This window comes from Notamacropus eugenii, chromosome 3 (genome assembly GCF_028372415.1).
Source record: "Notamacropus eugenii isolate mMacEug1 chromosome 3, mMacEug1.pri_v2, whole genome shotgun sequence".
Lineage (NCBI taxonomy): Eukaryota > Metazoa > Chordata > Mammalia > Diprotodontia > Macropodidae > Notamacropus > Notamacropus eugenii.
The window spans coordinates 283,273,362-283,290,582 of record NC_092874.1 but is presented as its reverse complement, the minus strand read 5'-3'; the positions used below and the strand labels follow the sequence as shown (position 1 = coordinate 283,290,582).

At 40.1% G+C, this 17,221-nt stretch overlaps 1 protein-coding gene across 3 annotated transcripts in view; it reads right to left on the bottom strand.

The window, feature by feature from the left end:
* Nucleotides 1–251: 251 nt before the first annotated feature.
* SLC17A8 (solute carrier family 17 member 8) overlaps nt 252–17,221 on the bottom strand; it is a 55,256-nt gene continuing 38,286 nt past the window's right edge. For 2 of the 3 annotated variants that reach the window (XM_072655681.1, XM_072655680.1), the window contains exons 6-12: nt 14,380–14,466; nt 12,817–12,956; nt 12,543–12,692; nt 10,744–10,876; nt 6,709–6,819; nt 1,264–1,391; nt 252–664 (exon numbers count right to left, since the gene is read on the bottom strand). In XM_072655681.1, the coding sequence (XP_072511782.1) occupies nt 320–664; nt 1,264–1,391; nt 6,709–6,819; nt 10,744–10,876; nt 12,543–12,692; nt 12,817–12,956; nt 14,380–14,466 (1,094 nt within the window). In that variant the 3' untranslated portion in view covers nt 252–319. The remainder of the gene's footprint in view (nt 665–1,263; nt 1,392–6,708; nt 6,820–10,743; nt 10,877–12,542; nt 12,693–12,816; nt 12,957–14,379; nt 14,467–17,221) is intronic. The other variant, XM_072655682.1, reaches the window with a different exon arrangement.

The window sequence follows — 17,221 nt, the reverse complement described above, 5'->3', positions numbered from 1 at the left end:
TGGCTTTGCACCTTGAAGTCTTAGAGAATTCCTGGCAAATGGTTGGTTGATTTGCCCAGGGTCACAGAGCCAGTATGTGTTAGAGGTAGGACTCCAACCCACATCTCTGTGACTCAGGAAGTCAGAGCAGATCTGTAGCCACTATACCACTGCTGCTTCTTCATCCAACATTTGGTTCTATCTCTTTTCTTTTCATCCTATAGCACTCAACCTCTTGGCAAGATCTGCTAGGAAGAGGCAATGTCTATGGATACTACACTGTCTGGTTTCATGGTATGAGGAGGCCTGGGATGCTGAAACAACTGGGTATTTTCTTACACTAGGAGGTGTCTGGGAAGTATTCCCCTTCATACTGGTAGGATGACTGCTCTTCCTCATCCATCATCGGTCCCCTCTGCCCTCTCCATTCATTTCGCTGGATTTCACTATTCTGAGCAGTTGCCCCATAGGACATTTTCTTCCTTGGACAAACAAAAGACTCGTGGTTCAGTTCCATCTCTTCAATCAGCTCATCTTGGTCAATGATGCCGCACTTTTCCTCACAGAGGTTCTCTGGATCAGCCCATTCCTGTTTCTCCCCAGACGCAAAGACACCATAGAAGATCACACCACTGTAGTGTACCAGGGCTGCTATGAGGAAGACATTCTGCCACTCCTCTCGGGTCTAAACAGTTACATTAAACATTGTTAGGCATTTCAAGCCCACCTTTCCCCAAAAGAGCCCATTAACAATAGCTTCTACTTTCCCTTCATTCAGTTTGTCAACTGGAAAGGTAAGACAGAGGGAATGCTACACCATAAACAACAGACTACAGAAAAAACAACACTGGCTTTGGTGGACCAAGGTTCATATTATAAATGTAGAGTGGGAAAAGAGCCTTAGCTTAGTAGGCATTGAGTCCAACATTCTCATTGTACAGATGAGGAAACTGAGGCATGGAGAAGTCATGTGACTTGCAAAGGTTACACAGCTAGTAAGTGACTCAGGTATTCCTGAATCTAAGTACTCTATTATATCATGCTGGTCTCTAGGAGTCAACAAGACTACTTCCTTTAGTTGACAGATAAGAAACCAAGGTCCTGATAAGAAGGGTAATTTTGCCAAGGTCTTTCAGAAAGTCAGTGACAGAGGTGAGACTAGAATCCAGGTTTTCTGACTCACACTCTGATGATTTTCTCATATTTGCCCTCTTCTTTCCCAACCTAAGGATAAAGGTCAAAAGAGGGTGCACTGGTAGTCCTTGACACACAAAAGGTACTTACCTTGTGCTTAGTCATTGCACCAACAATAAGGGGGCAAACCATTCCAGAGAGGGTCCCCACACCATTGGAGATCCCCATGAGAATGCTGGCATAGCGGGGAGCAATATCCAAGTGGTTGACATTAAATCCTGGGACAAAATCAGCACATTAAAGTCACATTTCTATATGAAGTCAAACACTGGAGGCATCATAGAATCTGAGTTGGAAGGGAAGTCTGAGGACATGCAATCAAGCATTCCCTAACCAAGAATCCCTTCGCCCTTGAGGCCTAACAAGAGGTCATTCTATTCTGTTTCATATATCCCAAAGAGGAGAGAACCAGCTACCTCCAGAGGCAGTCCATTCCACTTTGGAATACCATGAATTGAAAGTCAATGTGGTATTGTGGCTAGAACATTGAACTCAGAGGCAAGAATCCCACTTCAGACACCAACTAGCTGTGTGTCTCTGGGCAAGCCATTAGAGGCACGTAGGGAGCAAAATGGATACAGCAACAGACCTGGAGTCAGGAAGGCCTGAGTTCAAATTAGGGCTCAAACTCTTGATAGTTATATAACCTTGGGTAAGTCAATTCACCTCTGTCCAATGTACTTTCCTCACCTGTAAAATGTTGTTGTTCAGTTGTTTCAGTCATGTCTGAGTCTTTGTGACCCTATTTGGGGTTTTCTTGGCACTGCAGTGGTTTGCCAATCCTGTTCATTTTGCAGATGGGGAAATTGGAACAAAAAGGGTAAAGTGACTTGCCCAGGGTCACACAGCCAGTAAATATCTGAGGCTGGATTTGAACTCAGGAAGATGCATTCTGTGCACTATGGTGCCCCCTAGCTGACACCTGTCAAACAAGGGGGTTGGATTTGATGATCTTCAAAGTCCCTTTTCACCTTGAAATCTACGAATTATTAGGACATTTTCCCATTTCTGTTGCAATTATATAAACCTTATAGGGGGTAGGGAGGAGTAGAGGGGAGAAAGGAAGGAGGGGAAAGTTCTAAGAAGAAGAGAGGGACATTGAAAATCTACTTTGAAATTACAGAGGAGCAAACTAAGGCCCAAACAGGTGAATGATAACAGTGCTAGCATTTATATGATGCTTCATGTTTACAAAGCCTTTAACAAAGGTTGAGTGTCCTCAACTGTGAAAATGAGGTTAATAAGAGCAGCTACCTCAGTGTTGTATGAAATAACATTGGTAAAATGTTTAACACAATACTTGGCACATAGTAGGTGTTTCACAAATGTTCGTTCCTTTCCGTTCCCCCATCAGGAGAATCAGAAATCACATTTATTTTTTCAGTGGATACATCAGTGTTGCCTCCCGCAGAACCTTCAGCCATTTGCCAAAACCCCCATATCTTTTGCATGTGAAGTCTAGCTACTCTAAGCACTCTATATTTGTGCCATTGATTTTTTTTAACACGTCAGACTTTACATTCATCTCTATGATATTCATCACATTAAATGCAGCCCATCACCCAAAGCCAGTCATATGCTTTTGGATGTGATTCCTGCCAACCATTCCATTAGCTACTGCTCTCAACTTTCTCTCTTCCAAAAGTCTGATCATCTGACATCTATGCTTTCACCCATGCCAAGATTTAGGGGGTGTCAGGGTTTTGAAAAACATTTGAAAGTTTTTTCTTTCTTTTTTAAAACCTTTGTCAGCTCTTTATTTATCTATAGTGCTTGAAAATATATGAAAAAAAATGATTATCTCCCTGTTGGATTCTCTTTCTTGACCTCTGTTTCTGGGGATTTTTAAGAAATTCCTCCCCACCCTTACTAACCCTTCTACTTTTTAATAAGCATACCTCCTCTTTTATGTCAGCATGCCAAAGTACCAGACAATCAGAATATAAAACAGCAGTGAGATTAATTATACCTACTGCCTGATTGGGATGTGATAAACACTTTATTAGAAAAGAGCCTAGAGATAAGAAGCAATTAATATGATTGTCAAGCATTATGCTCAGATACAAAGACTGTGTGTTTGCTTTTAGTTGGAGATAACACAAAGAAAATCTTGAGAATTTAGCAGCATATCCTCTGAAGCTTGAAGGGAATTAAACCATTAGGAACCCAGAGGTATTGATAAATATTTGGTTGAATATGCCCCAGATTTGGTCCCTACTAGCTAGGAGAAGATCGGAGGGGGTATCTCAATAGGCTGTGTTCCAGTCTAGGTTATAGCACTTATTGGTTGCATGACCTTTGCCAAGTCACTCTCTAGACCTCGGCATCCTCATCTATAAAATTAGAAGTTGGACTTAATGATTGGCAGTCCCTCCCCTCTTCATAGGCTGATAATCTATTTCTGTCATCAAGAGGCAGCAGGCTACAGTGTATTGAGTGCTAGACTTGGCGCTAAAAAAAAAAACTGAGTTCAAATTCCACCTCTGATACTTACTGGCTGATTGACCATAAGCAAGTCACCCATAAAGGACCTCAGACGCCAGCTAGTCCAACCCCTTCCTTTTACGCATGAGGAAACTGAGGCCCAGAGAGGTTATGGGGTTTGTTGTCCAAAGTTATACAAACAATAAGAATTAGAGATGCCATTTAAACTTTGCTCTTCTGGATCCAGAACCAATAGTCCCAGAGTATTTCCTGGTTAGAATCACTCTTAAGATTCATCATAGATGCAATTGACATGAATGGAATGATTTTCTACACCAGGCATTCCTGACACCAAGGAAATTGCAGATCCTTCATGGAATGGCCTTCATCCTGTCTTTCTTTGAGAATGGGCCCCATCTCCTTTTCCCTCATATTCCATTCCACCAGCATAAAAGTACACCAAAACATCAAGGACAGGTGATTTTCACCCAAATAGGGAATACCTCCTCTGAAACAAATCACAAGTCATCTAAAGCAAGAGTTCTTAACCTGGGCTCCTGTGTCAAGTGTCAAGGTATCCAGTGATAGATTTCTGAGAATCTATGGACTTGGATAGGGGACAGAAGTATATCTTTCATTAACTGCTTTCCTTTATAATCCTATATATTTTATTTTATGCATTTAAAACCATGATCCTGAGGAGTGCACAGATTTCATCAGGCTGCCAAAAGGAATCCATGCCAAAAGGAACTCCTGCTCTGTAATTTATAATGCCAGAGAAGTGCCTGAGGATCCTAAAGGTTACATAGTAATTATTAGGAATTTTACTAGTAATTTGGTAAATTACTAATTGGTAAATTATTAGTAATAATATTTAATAATAATACTGTTACATGGTAATAATAATAAGTAATAATAACAGCTAATGCTTGTATAGTCCCTTAAAGTTTGGAAAATATGAACAGTTACATACATACGCACACATAAAATCTCATTTGATTGTGACAAACACCAAATGAGTGAGTTAAGTAGATGGCATTATTATCCTTGTTTTACAGATCAGGAAACTGAGGCTGAGCAAGGTTAAGTGACTGGCCCAGGTCACATAGCTAGTAAGTATATAAGGCAGGATCTGAACTCAGCCTTCCTAACCACAAGGCTAAGGTTCTATCGATAGAATGTGCCACCTAGCTGCCTTGGGTCACAAAATGAATTAGTGTCTGAGACAGGATTGGAACCCAGGACTTCCTGACTCAAAATTCAGCATCCTCTCTACTATGCTACCTTCGCTTTCTTATATACACATTTCCTTTTATTTTTGCACGTCCAGTCACTCAAAGGTCCTTTTCTATCTTGTCCTAATTTCCTGCCGCTCATCTGACCCTAAACCTGCTCCATCCCTATTTCTGTCCAAGAGAGATGAAAGAAAAACCAAGCTTCACCTGTCCTATTATACCAGAGGCCATAGGCCCCACCCAGTTCTGAAGCTGGGCTATTTTTCCCCTCTGATTATAATTCTATGTAGCTCAGCCTTCTCAATGCTGGAAACATGAACAAATTGATATCTTTGAAGACAGGAAATGAATCTCTACTGTGTTAGCAAGTTATCAAGGAGTAAGAGGCCATCAACGTCATTTGGCTTTTCATAGCATCCGAGAGGTGGAAGAAAACTCAGAGATCACCCAGTCCACTATCTCTTTCTGCAATGAGCATTTATTAAGCTTGAGAATTCACTGCTCCTCAAAGCAGACTATTTCATTTTGGGACAACTCAAATTATCAGGAAATTTTCCTTACAGTAAGCCAATTCTGCCTCCCTGAAAACCTAAAAATCCTCATCCTAGTTTTGCCTTGGGTGGTCAAGCAGACCAAGTCTGAATCTTCTTTATGGTCACTTTTCAAATACTTTTAGAGAATAACAAAATCCTTATCTATTTTATAAAACATCTTCTCTGTAAATATCCATAATTCCTTCAATCTACAAATCATAGCCTTGGAACTAGAAGGGAACCTTAGAATTAATCAGCCAATCAACGAGTATTTATTAAATACCTACTATAGACCGAGCAGTGGGGAAATCATCCTCTCCAATATCCTACTCACTTTCAAGTTCCCTTATTATTGTGTTCCTCTGGACACCTACTAAGTCATCAGGATCTCTGGACACCTGCTAGGTTGTCAGGGCTTCTTTGAAACGTAACACTCAGAACTGGACTTAATTATGTCTTTGTGGCCAGACTTGGGCGGAGTACTGGGAAGCTATCACCCTGACTCACTATGTGAAAACAACTTAGTTGAAGGAATAAGAATTATTAAGCTGAGGGAGAAGACTAACAACTTTCTGTCATATGGAGAAGGATCAAATTTGGTCTTTTCTCTCAGGAGAAGAAGTAGAGGCATTGGATGGTAGTCTCAAGGAGACTGATTTAGGCTTAATGTTAAGCAAAACACTGTTACAATGTGAACTGTCCAACAATGGAAGAGGATCATCTCTAGAAGGAATGGATTCCCTAACCCTTCTTTGGAAGTCTTCAGGCAGAGGTTGGAAGACCCCTTGTGGGGTATCTTGAAGGATGATTCTTCTTAGGCTGCTGATGTCATAAAATCATTGATTTACAGCTGGAAGACTGTGTAGAGGCTATCAATTCTACCTCACTCCTCCTTATTTATGGATGAGGAAATTGAGACCTAGAAAGGTCAAATAACTTGCCCACATTCACATAGCTAATGTCTAAAACAGGATTTGAATCTACATCTTTCTCTCTCCAAGACCAATGTTCTATCTCCTATACCAAGGTGCCTCTTGAAGTCCCTGACCTCTCTCAAATTCCATGGTTATGTGACTGGAGCCTCACTGGAGCCTCATATTTCATTTTTTGGCTGCTATGTTGTACTGTTGACTCATATTAAATCCGAAGTCTATTGAGAATGACAAGATCTTTTTCAAATGAATTATTTCCTAATATAAGCAGAAATATAGAACAAGCAAATATTCTGTTAAGTTCCCACTCTCCTAGACCTTCAGCCTTTCCCCAGTGATGTCACACAGGACATTGCTCATCACTCCAAACAAAACCCTTCCACCCATCCCCACACAGATTGAATATTTTACCTGAAATTGCAAAGCCACTGAACCCTACAGCCAGCACCAGGAAGGAAATGGCCACTCCTTTGGTATGAGAGAAGCCAACCACCAAGAGTAAGGTTGCTTCCATGCCAAAACCTGCAAATGGAATAAAAAAAAGGGGAGGAGGAGAGCAAATGTCATTCTATTCCAGATAATTTAAGTATGGGCTATCATCATGGTACATCACTGATATGCCCACATAGGCATATCATATGATATCATATCATATGCATATGATCCTCAAGCTCTGATACATTTTAACATTCCATAAATATTCCATGACTAGTCTTCATAACTTTCACACTCAGGGGCTGTATAGCTTCCTATTCAATTTCTAAATGCTAAATTTTCATACTTCAATTCTGTGACCTGTTGGTATGAACACTCTCTCCACAGGCACAGATTCCATCTCTAGATGTTGGTCAGTGGGAGATGACACAGCCACAAATCAGCCTATAGCCCACCTGAGGAGGAGACTCTCCAGGTTTAGCAACAGGGAAACACTGAAGGAATTTAAACAGAGGAATGCTGAGATCAGACATAATTCAGTGCCATTGGGGAGGATGAATGAAACTGGAATTGGGAATACCAGTTAGGAGATTGTCACTTCTTTCAAAAAATCACAAGTCCTAGCCCTGGAGTCAGGAGAACTTAAATTCAAATCTGGCCTCTGACATTTACTATCTGTGTAAACCCGGGCAAGCCACTTAACCTAGATTGCCTCCAAAAAAAATAAATCACAAGTCCAAGGCCAGCTTTGTCACATTCTCCCTACTTCAGACGGAGAAACAAATAAAGAATGATTCTTCCTAACTCACTTGTTTGGATCCTCTCAACAGAGGGGTGATCCTATCATTGTCTTCAGGGATATGAAGCAATGTTGTGATGGAAAGTCTGGCAAGATATGTTACCTCAAAGAATTTAGGTCTGAAAGGGATTATTTGGTCCAATTCTTTCATTTTACACATGAGCAAACTGGACCAAGAGAGGGGAAGAAACTTGGGATCATAGATACAAAAACCTTAAAAGCATTTTACAGATAAGGAAACTGAGGTGAAGTAAAGTAGCATATCCAAACTCAGCAAACAGCCAAGCCAACATTCAAACCCTGATCTTCTGATTTCAAAACCAGTCCTCTTCCCGCAACATCATGTGACTTCCCCCCTAATTCTGAGGCTAGGACAAAATGAAATCAGGTTCAATATTCAATAACATGGATTTAGATCACCAGAAGGAAGAACTTTTAACTATAATGGATGTTAAAGACTTTTCGAAGAGGAGTGAGTTGCTACCTCTGACTATCAGAGTACACCTTTACTTGACAAAAGAAGAAATTAATGTCCTTTTGGGGTATGTTTCAGGCCAGTTATTCTAGAATTCTGCCTTGGATCCCATGGGTATAAAATCATGATTTTGCCCCCTGGGATTTGCAAAGCACTTTACATATGTATCTTGGTTGCTCCATCAAAGAATATGTATGCTATATTTAAAATAAAACATTCAGTACTTTAAATTCTGCCTACATATGTGTTGAAAATGGTTATCTTTTCAGAACTTTCATTTTCTCTTTTAACAGGAAGGTTGCCCAAAAGATTTAATTCTCAACTTCCATACTCTTCCAGCTGCCTCAGTCAAAATGCAATCAAACATATCTGTTCATAGCCCTATCCCTCTAAGACCAGAAGGTGGAATTTCTTGAATAGTTAATTCTCAGCTGTAGCAACTGTGTGAAAATCAAGGTGGGGAAGGTTGATGTGTCATTAGACTTGCAATAAAACAAAACAAAACAAAATAATATGAGTTGCTGCTGGATACTTAGCTGAATTTCCAAAAACAAGTTAGCAACTTGTCTACATGTGTCTACTTGTCTTGTAGACAGACATTAGGAGCTATGACATTTCCAGTTTTCAGCTTTAGGGTCAAAATTAGAGAGCTGAGAAAAATCAAGAGATTTCAATGAGAGAGACTTGTCAAATGAAATTAGAACTAAGGATAAAATGGAAGCTTCGAATTTCTGCCATCTGATGGTGAAAATCCCAATTTGGATTGAAATAGCCTCAGGTTGACCCAAGCAGCTAAAGAGGCCAGAGCCAAGCCCATATTTATTTAACAATAAGAACCAGAATAATAATAACATTACATAGCACTTCCGATTTTGAAAGGAACTTTATATGTTTTCTCATTTGATCCCTATGAGAGAGGTGCTATCATCTCCATTTTACAGCTAAGGAAATTGAGGCAGATAGAGGTGAAGTGACTTGTCTAGGATCACAGGTCTTCCTGGCTCAATGTCCAGAGGTCTATCCAATGCACTTGTTAAAACTCCAACTGAAATACCCATGTTCATTGAAGACGGGGCAAAGTAGGTATTTATAGAGAGTATTTAGATCAGAAGGGCTCTGTTGAAATTCAGCTGATGCAGTGGTTAGAGAGTTATACTTGAGGTCAGGAAGACCTGCATACAAATCCTATCTTAGACGCTTATTAGCTCTGTGACCCTGGAAAAGTTATTTAACCTCTTCCAGCCTCAGTGTTCTCATCTTTAAAATGGAGATATACTAGCATATCTCTCATAAGGTTGTGATGAGGATCAAATGAGATTATGGACACAAGTCATGCATCAAATCTTAAAGCAATGGTGCTTTAAGTAAATGTTGACTTTTATTATGTTATAATAAAATTATGTAATTTAAATACCAATTATAGAAATGTATATATTATATAAATTATACAATTATATAAAATTTATATTATTATCATCATCATAAGCTGGAGAACATGGACAGCCATTATTAGCTGTTTTGTTTTACCTGGGTCAAGTAATCAGAAGCTTCCTGGATCAAATTACTTAAAAGACTCCCTAGGGTAAGACAGGGACAGAGATGTTGGCACACCTGCACAAAACAGCTATTGAAAGAGCAGGGAAAAGAGGCAGAATGGGGGACAGAGCCCTCTAGCCCATTATCTTGGTATTTTCCTATTGTAACTAGTTATTTATGCTAAACTCTGTTTTTATATCTTACTGGAAGATTAGAAGTGCCTTCAGCACCTTCTAATTTCAGTGCCCTAGGACAAGACACTAGTCACCCCATCCTAGTTAGGTCTCTGATCATAAGATGAAGGGAAACCATTTTCTCTAGGGTGTCCTGTTTGTTCTAACTAGACATTGTTTTAGCTATTGTTTCAGGGTATCATGGAAAGATTGGGCCCCGGAGCCAGGAAGACATGGGTTCAAATCTAGCCTCAGACACTTACCCTGGGCAAGTATGACCCTGGGCAAGTCACTTAACCCTGTTTGCCTCAGTTTCTTTATCTGCAAAATGAGTTGGAGAACGAAATGGCAAACCACTCCAATATCTTTGCCATGAAAACCCCAAACAGGGTCACAAAGTGTTGGATGTAACTGAACAATGACAACAAGAAAATAGTTGTGAAAATGCCTGTGAAAAGAGATGGAGTAGGGCCCAGGTTGCTCGAGAGCCTGAAACAGTCAACAGTAAGTATGTGCAAATTTTTTAAAGAAATGTAGAGCCAACTAAAATTCCTCTAAAGAGCATCACAATGTAACTTCCTGTTAGGATTAATCCATCTAGTCCAGATAGACTCTTCCTCCGTGGCTTTACTCTCTGGCACAACATAAATCATAGGATCCTGTGACCCAGCAGAGTGATAATGGATAGTCATTAGTTCATATGGAAAAGATCTCAGTATAGCAATGATCTGCATGCTCACACTCATTTAGCATTATTGGGAGAACACTATTGATAAAGAGTTGGGCTTCCATTACAGGCCTACGGGTACCAACTATGAATAGATTTATTATTATATGTTATATAATTTTCATAATGTAATATAATATTTAATTAATTAAAAATAATATAATAAATAATAATAAAATTAACATTTTAATTTTCATTAAATGCAATTAATTTAAAAATAATAAATGTATTTATTTAATATAATTAAATTAAGACAAATTTTCATCCTGCATAAAACAGCTAACATCCCAATTTACAATACCTCCACAATTCATGATTTTGCGAACAGCTGTAGTTGTTAAAATCTTTCTACTTCTTAAGTAATCAGCCAACTGTCCTCCAATGGGTACGATGATCGTCATGACCATATGTGGGACTGCAGACAAAAGACCCACCTGAAATAAAAAGAGAATCCATGACTCTTATTTATATCCACTTTATTTTCTTCTTCATTTGGTCAGCTAATTATCCCTTGTTTCTTTAGTTATGAAAATATAAATCAGATTCCATTTATAGGCATAGACTACAAGTGGGAACCAAAAACACTTAGAACAACTCTTTAGCAAAGAACTGGAAACAAAATGGGAACCCACTGACTGGTAAAAGGCTAAAAAAATTGTGGTCCATGAATGTAATGACAGTTAGGTGATGCAGTGGATAGAGTGCTGGGCCAGGAGTCAGGAAGACCTGAGTTCAAATCTTGCTCATTCTTTATTAGCTGAGACCTTGGGCAAATCACTTAACCTCTTCCTGCCTCCGTTTTCTCATCTGTAAAATGGGCATAATCATAATATCTACCTCCCAGGTTTGTTGTGAGAATTAAATGAAATAAAAATTGTGAATAATAATCACTTAGCGCTGTGGCTGATAGGCAGTAAGCACTGTATAAATGTTAGCTATTGTTATCAGCTAGAGTTATTAATGGAATTTTGCTGTGCTGTAAGAAATGATGAATGTGATGAATATGGAGAAATATGGGAAGATGTCCATGACTTGATGCAGAATGAAGGAAGCAGAGTTAAGAAAACTATATACATAATGGAAAGACCAACAAAACAATAGAAAATGAATGTTGCAAACTTATAATGACCACAACCTCCCAAAGAGGAGGGTTGAGAAGGAATCCCCCTCCTCCACTTCTTTGCAGAGGTGGGGGGTCATGGGTGTGGAGCACAGCATATAACGTCAGACTTTTTTAACATGTTGGCTAGTTTTGTGGAATATTTCTCTTCCTTTTTTTGTATTATCTGCTATAAGTGTCAGCTCTCTGGGAGGGGGAAGAGGGAATAATACATGAGAAGTGGAGGTCACATAAAAGCAAAAGATATCAATAAAAATTCCCCAAACTTGATATGGTTCATCCCACCTCCATACCTTTGCATAGTCTGTCCCCCATGACAAGGAACACACTCCCTCCTCATCTGCCCCTGTTGAAAGCCTTCTCTTCCTTCAGGACTCAATCCAATGCCATCATCTCCATGGGATTAAAGGATCATAGATTTCAAGCTGGAAAGGGATTTTAGAGGACATCTAGTCCAACCCTTTCATTTTACAGATGAGGAAACTGAGGCCCAGAGAAGTTTTGCCCAGGGATCATGAAGATAGCAAGTGGCAGGGGTGGGATCTGACTCTAAGTCCTATTCTGAGTCCTCTAACTCAAAATCCAAATCTCTTTCCACTTAACCAAACTACAAGCAACATTTATATTGTGTTCTTGGATGGACAAAGCATATATTAGCTTATTAGAGACTCATGAGAACCTGGTGAGGATGGTTCTACAGGAATTATTATCCCCACTTTATAGATTAGGAAACAGAGGCACAGAGTATTTAAACTGAGACCTGAACCCAGATCTTCTGGGTCCAAATCCAGGATGTTTTCACCACACCACAAAAGGGGAACAGGTTCTGAAGGTGGACCTCTCTAGTCTAGACAACCAAGGCAGAGGGTAAGAAAGATGGCCATTAGAATGGGTAATTCTCAAGTGATTCTGCCTCAAGGCTGCTATAAATGGTTCCCAGAAACATTTACTAAGACTCCAACTTGGGTTCTTACATTTACCTTGCTTATTGCAAAGCCAAAGACTTCTTCAAAGTAAGCAGGCTGACTGATCAACAGTAAATAGAAGGTCCAACTCCGACAAAAGTTGGCCACGATGATAGCGTAAACAGGCATTGATGTGAAAAACTGCTTCCAGGGGGTATTAAATTTCTAGAAAAGAAACATCGTAAAGTTTTGGGTAGGGAGAACTCCTTCACTCTCAAGACAGATAGGTAGCAACTAGGGGAAATTCCTAGGGAGAAGAAGCCAGAGGCTGATTATGAACGCTACTTACATCGAGACTGACCAGGTTGGCGCCTTCTCCGATACTCGTCTCTATGTAGGTGCGTTCTTCCTCAGAGATAGTTGGGTGAGAGGCAGGGCACTCGTAGGCATGAAGCAACCAAAACATGTACCAAATAATCCCAAACATCCCTGCATGAGAAAACAATGGCGGTCTGCTCCCACACATTCTCAATTCCTTCTGTCTCTTTCAAATATTCATTTTTGGAAATACCTTTCAATAGTCCCAAATGATTTTTGCACAGTGTTGTCAAAATCAAGGAGGCAAGAAGGAAGATGGAAGCTGCTACCAGTAGCTCCAAAGAGAGCATCTCTCTGTCTCTGTGTCTCTCTGTCTCTCTGTCTCTCTCTCTATGTCCCTCTGTCTCTGTCTCTGCCTCTCTGTCTCTGTGTCTCTCTGTCTGTCTCTCTGTCTCTCTCTGTGCGTCTCTCTGTGTCTGTCTGTCTCTCTGTGTCTGTCTGTGTCTCTCTGTCTTTCTGTGTGTGTGTGTGTGTGTGTGTGTGTGTGTATGTGTGTGTCTCTGTCTTTCTCTCTCTCTCCCACTCAGCACACAGCTTATAAAAGCATACATTTCCCAGGCTGCTGGTCTGTTTGCTCCAAAATTAACCTTTATGTTATTGCTCAGTCATGTCTGACTGTTTTGATCCCATTTGGGGTTTTCTTGTCAAAGATACTGGAGTGGTTTGCCATTTCCTTCTCCAGCTCATTTTACTGATGAGGAAATTGAGGAAAACAAGGTTGAGTGACTTGCTTAGGATCACACAGCTAATAAGTGTCTGAGGCCAGATTTGAACTCAGGAAGATGAGTTTTCCTGACTCCAGGCCCAGTAGGAAGAAGAATAAGAGAACCAGGTGAAACTTCTTTGCAGTAGGTGAATCTAACTCTAGAGACATTGTGGCTTTCCTTGGGCATCTCCATTAATGCTTTCTTATGGTGTATATGTATATGTGTACCTGTGTGCCTGCATATGTCCCTAGAAAGAGTCTCATGCATCAGACTATAATGCAGACTGCTGAAATTTTTAGACACAGAAAGCCCCAAAATGTTGGACAGTTTTAACCCTGTAACCAGATCAAAAACAATTACTTCCTTGACCACACCTGCTGGGCCCTTTCCTCTTTATTTAGCTACACCCATGCCAGTGCCTTCCAGGGATGGGGAACCTGCAACCTCAAGGTCACATGTGGCCCTCTAGGTCCTCAAGTGCAGGCCTTTGACTTTAGGTGGGGAACCTGCAGCCTCAAGGTCACAGGTTCCCCACTCCTGACCTTGACAGTCAAAGGCCATAGGACCCAAACACATGGCTAGACTCTTCACAGGAAATTCCATGTTCATTTCTGGTGACCTGATATTTAAACAGAAATACTTCTGTATCCGTTTCAAAATGCCATTTGGATACATAAAATGCAAAGCTTTAAACTGTCTTTTTTGTATAATTTATTCCATTTTATACTGATTTTTTCTTAGTCATTCCTCTTTAAGTAAAAAACGTCTCTCTATTACCTTCTGTTTACCCTCTCAACAGGGTAAACTTGTGAAATAAAATAACTCACCATAAATATAAAAGACCGAGGACCATCCAATGTACTGCACCAATACTCCAGCCAATGGCATGGCTACCACTGCCCCAGCATACGAACCTAGGGACAAGAGAACAATGGGCAACACTGGCCATCAAAGATTTCAGGCACCTTCTAGCTACATAGAGGAGGGTCAGATAAACACAAGACTGTTAATTTCTGAGGAACAAGACTGGAACACTGGAGAACAAGCCAGGCCAACTCCCATGATGCCATTAAAGAAGGATTCCAGGGATGGAAGAAGTACTGCTTCTCAAATACCATTAATCTCATTGGTGGAGGGGATGTGTTTGGAGGAAAGAAAAGAAATAAAAATGTCAAATGGACACTTAAAAGTACACAGGAGAGAGCAAAAGAGAGCATATCAGAAGGGGATATGAGCAGAACATATTGCTAAATCAGCATAATAAAAATTGAATTAATCAATAAACAAGCATTTATTAAGAGCCTAAGATGGGTTAGGCACTGTACCAAATACTGAAGATTCAAAGAAAAAGAAAGCACAATCCTTATCCAGAGGGATTACATTTTCTCATGGTCACCCAATAAGATAGCTAGTAGAAATATCTGTGACTCTGATTTGCTGATGAGGAACTTGAATTTCAGAGAGGTGGTCATTTGCTAGGATAACACAGGAGCGAGTGCCTGGAGATTCAAATTTCAAAGAAACATTTTAGAAAAAGCTTTAGAGTTTAGAAGGGAGCACAGAGAAACAAAGAAGTTTTGTTACTACCATGGTAAATGAAATATATTTAGATATGTAGATGTATACACACATGGGTAGCTAGGTGGTGCAATGAATAGAGCCTGGAGTAAGGAGGATCTGAGTCCAACTCCAGCCTCAGGCACTACTGTACACACTATGTACATATGTATATAGCTGTATGACCTCAAGAAAGACCCTTAATTGCTGCATGACTCAGTTTCCTCTTCTGTAAAATGAGCTGAAGAAGGAAATGGCAAACCCCTCCAGTATCTTTGCCAAGAAAACCCCACATAGGGTCATGAAGAGTCAGGCATGACTAAGCAAGAAAACAACAAGAAAATATATACACATATATTTATACACAGAATTTTTTGCTAGCTTCACACTTAAGGCTCACAGATCATAGTTATATAGTAACCTCTTTATCTCCCAGCCTTTCTGAGATCCATCTCCATAGCATGACCTTTGCCATTCCATATACCTTGAGCCTCATTTCCAAAGGCTATCCAGCAGAACCTTGGTATATGTAAATAAGGGTTGCATGAGGAGATTCTGATTGGTCATTGACATACCGGCCCTATTCCTAACTAAGGATAAGGGAGAGGTAGGGAGAATGGGAGAGAAGAAAAATCCAGAGGCAGGCTTAGGAAGCTAGGGCATGGTTCATAACTGGAAGCCACCATAGAAGCTGAGTAGAAACCCTCACTGACTCTCAGAGGGGAAGGGCTAGGGATGTCCAGGATTCTTTCCCCATCCTCTGAATGGTAATTCTACTCCTAATGTCCCAACAAGGCCCCTCTCTCTCTTTCTTCTATGGTCAACTTCATCATCTTACCCTTAAGGTACCCCACACCACTGGTGTCTTCTGAACTAACCCTCTTCCCTTGTGTCAACCAGTATTCATGAGAAACAGTACAGTGCCTAGTGTGTTTAACTAGGAGTTGGGAAGACCTAGGTTTGAATCCTGCCTCATACAGTAGCTAGGTGACCTTGGGCAGGTTATTTTAGTCAACTACACTAGATAAGGGTAGCTGGTTGGTGAAGTGGATAGAGCACCAGCAAAAGTCAGGAAAATTCATCTTCCTGAATTCAATTCTGGCCTCAGATACTTACTAGCTGTTTGACCCTGGGCAAGTCATTCAACAGTGTTTGCCTCAGTTTCCTTATCTATAAAATGAGTTGGAGAATGAAATGGCAAACCCCTCCAGTATCTTTGCCAAGAAAATCCCAAATGTCATGAAGAGTCAGACACAACTGAACAACTGAGCAACAACAAGATATAAGATACTATTCATAGCATCTATACATATCTATAGATCTATATACCTTTACCCATGTCTTCATCTATAAAATAAGGAACAAGTGAGATAATATTGGTAAAATACTTTACAAATATTAAAGCACTATCTACATTTTGGATATTACTTTTTTGGGGGGAAGGAGATAATTGGAGTTATAAGACTTGCCCAGACACACAACTAATAAATGTCTGGGGCCAGATTTGAACTCAGGTCCAGTACTCTATCTTCTGCACCACCTAGCTGCCCAAAATTTTGGATGGGATTGATGTTCATAGAATCATATAGTTAGAAGACATCAAGTCCTACTTCCTCATTTGTAAAATGAGGAAACTGAGTCATACAACAGTTAAGGGACTTGCTTGAAGTCACACAGTTAGTAAGTGGTAGAGCTGGAATTTATACACTCAGATTTGTAGCTGTAAGAAACCTTACTGAGGGCCAGTGAGTCTAATCTCTTCATTTTAGAGAAGAGGAAACTGAGGCACCTAAAGGTTAAGTTACTTTCCCAGGGTCATCACACAGCTAAGTCTTGAACCCAAGCCTTTCTGAGTCTCAGTCGAAGGCCTTAATCCACTTCATCAATCTCATGCCTCCAACTTTAGCATTCTTTCTACTTGCTTCACCTGGTAAATACTTATCTATTCTGGCTGTTTATCTCGTCTAGACAAGATTGTGAGTCCTACAGGGCATTGATTGGTTTTCGGTGCTTTCTAATACCATAATTCCTAGTCTAGTGATGAGCATCCTGTGAACTTCCAATAAATATTAACTCAGATGAAAAACTCTAATCTGAGACTTACCCTTGTCC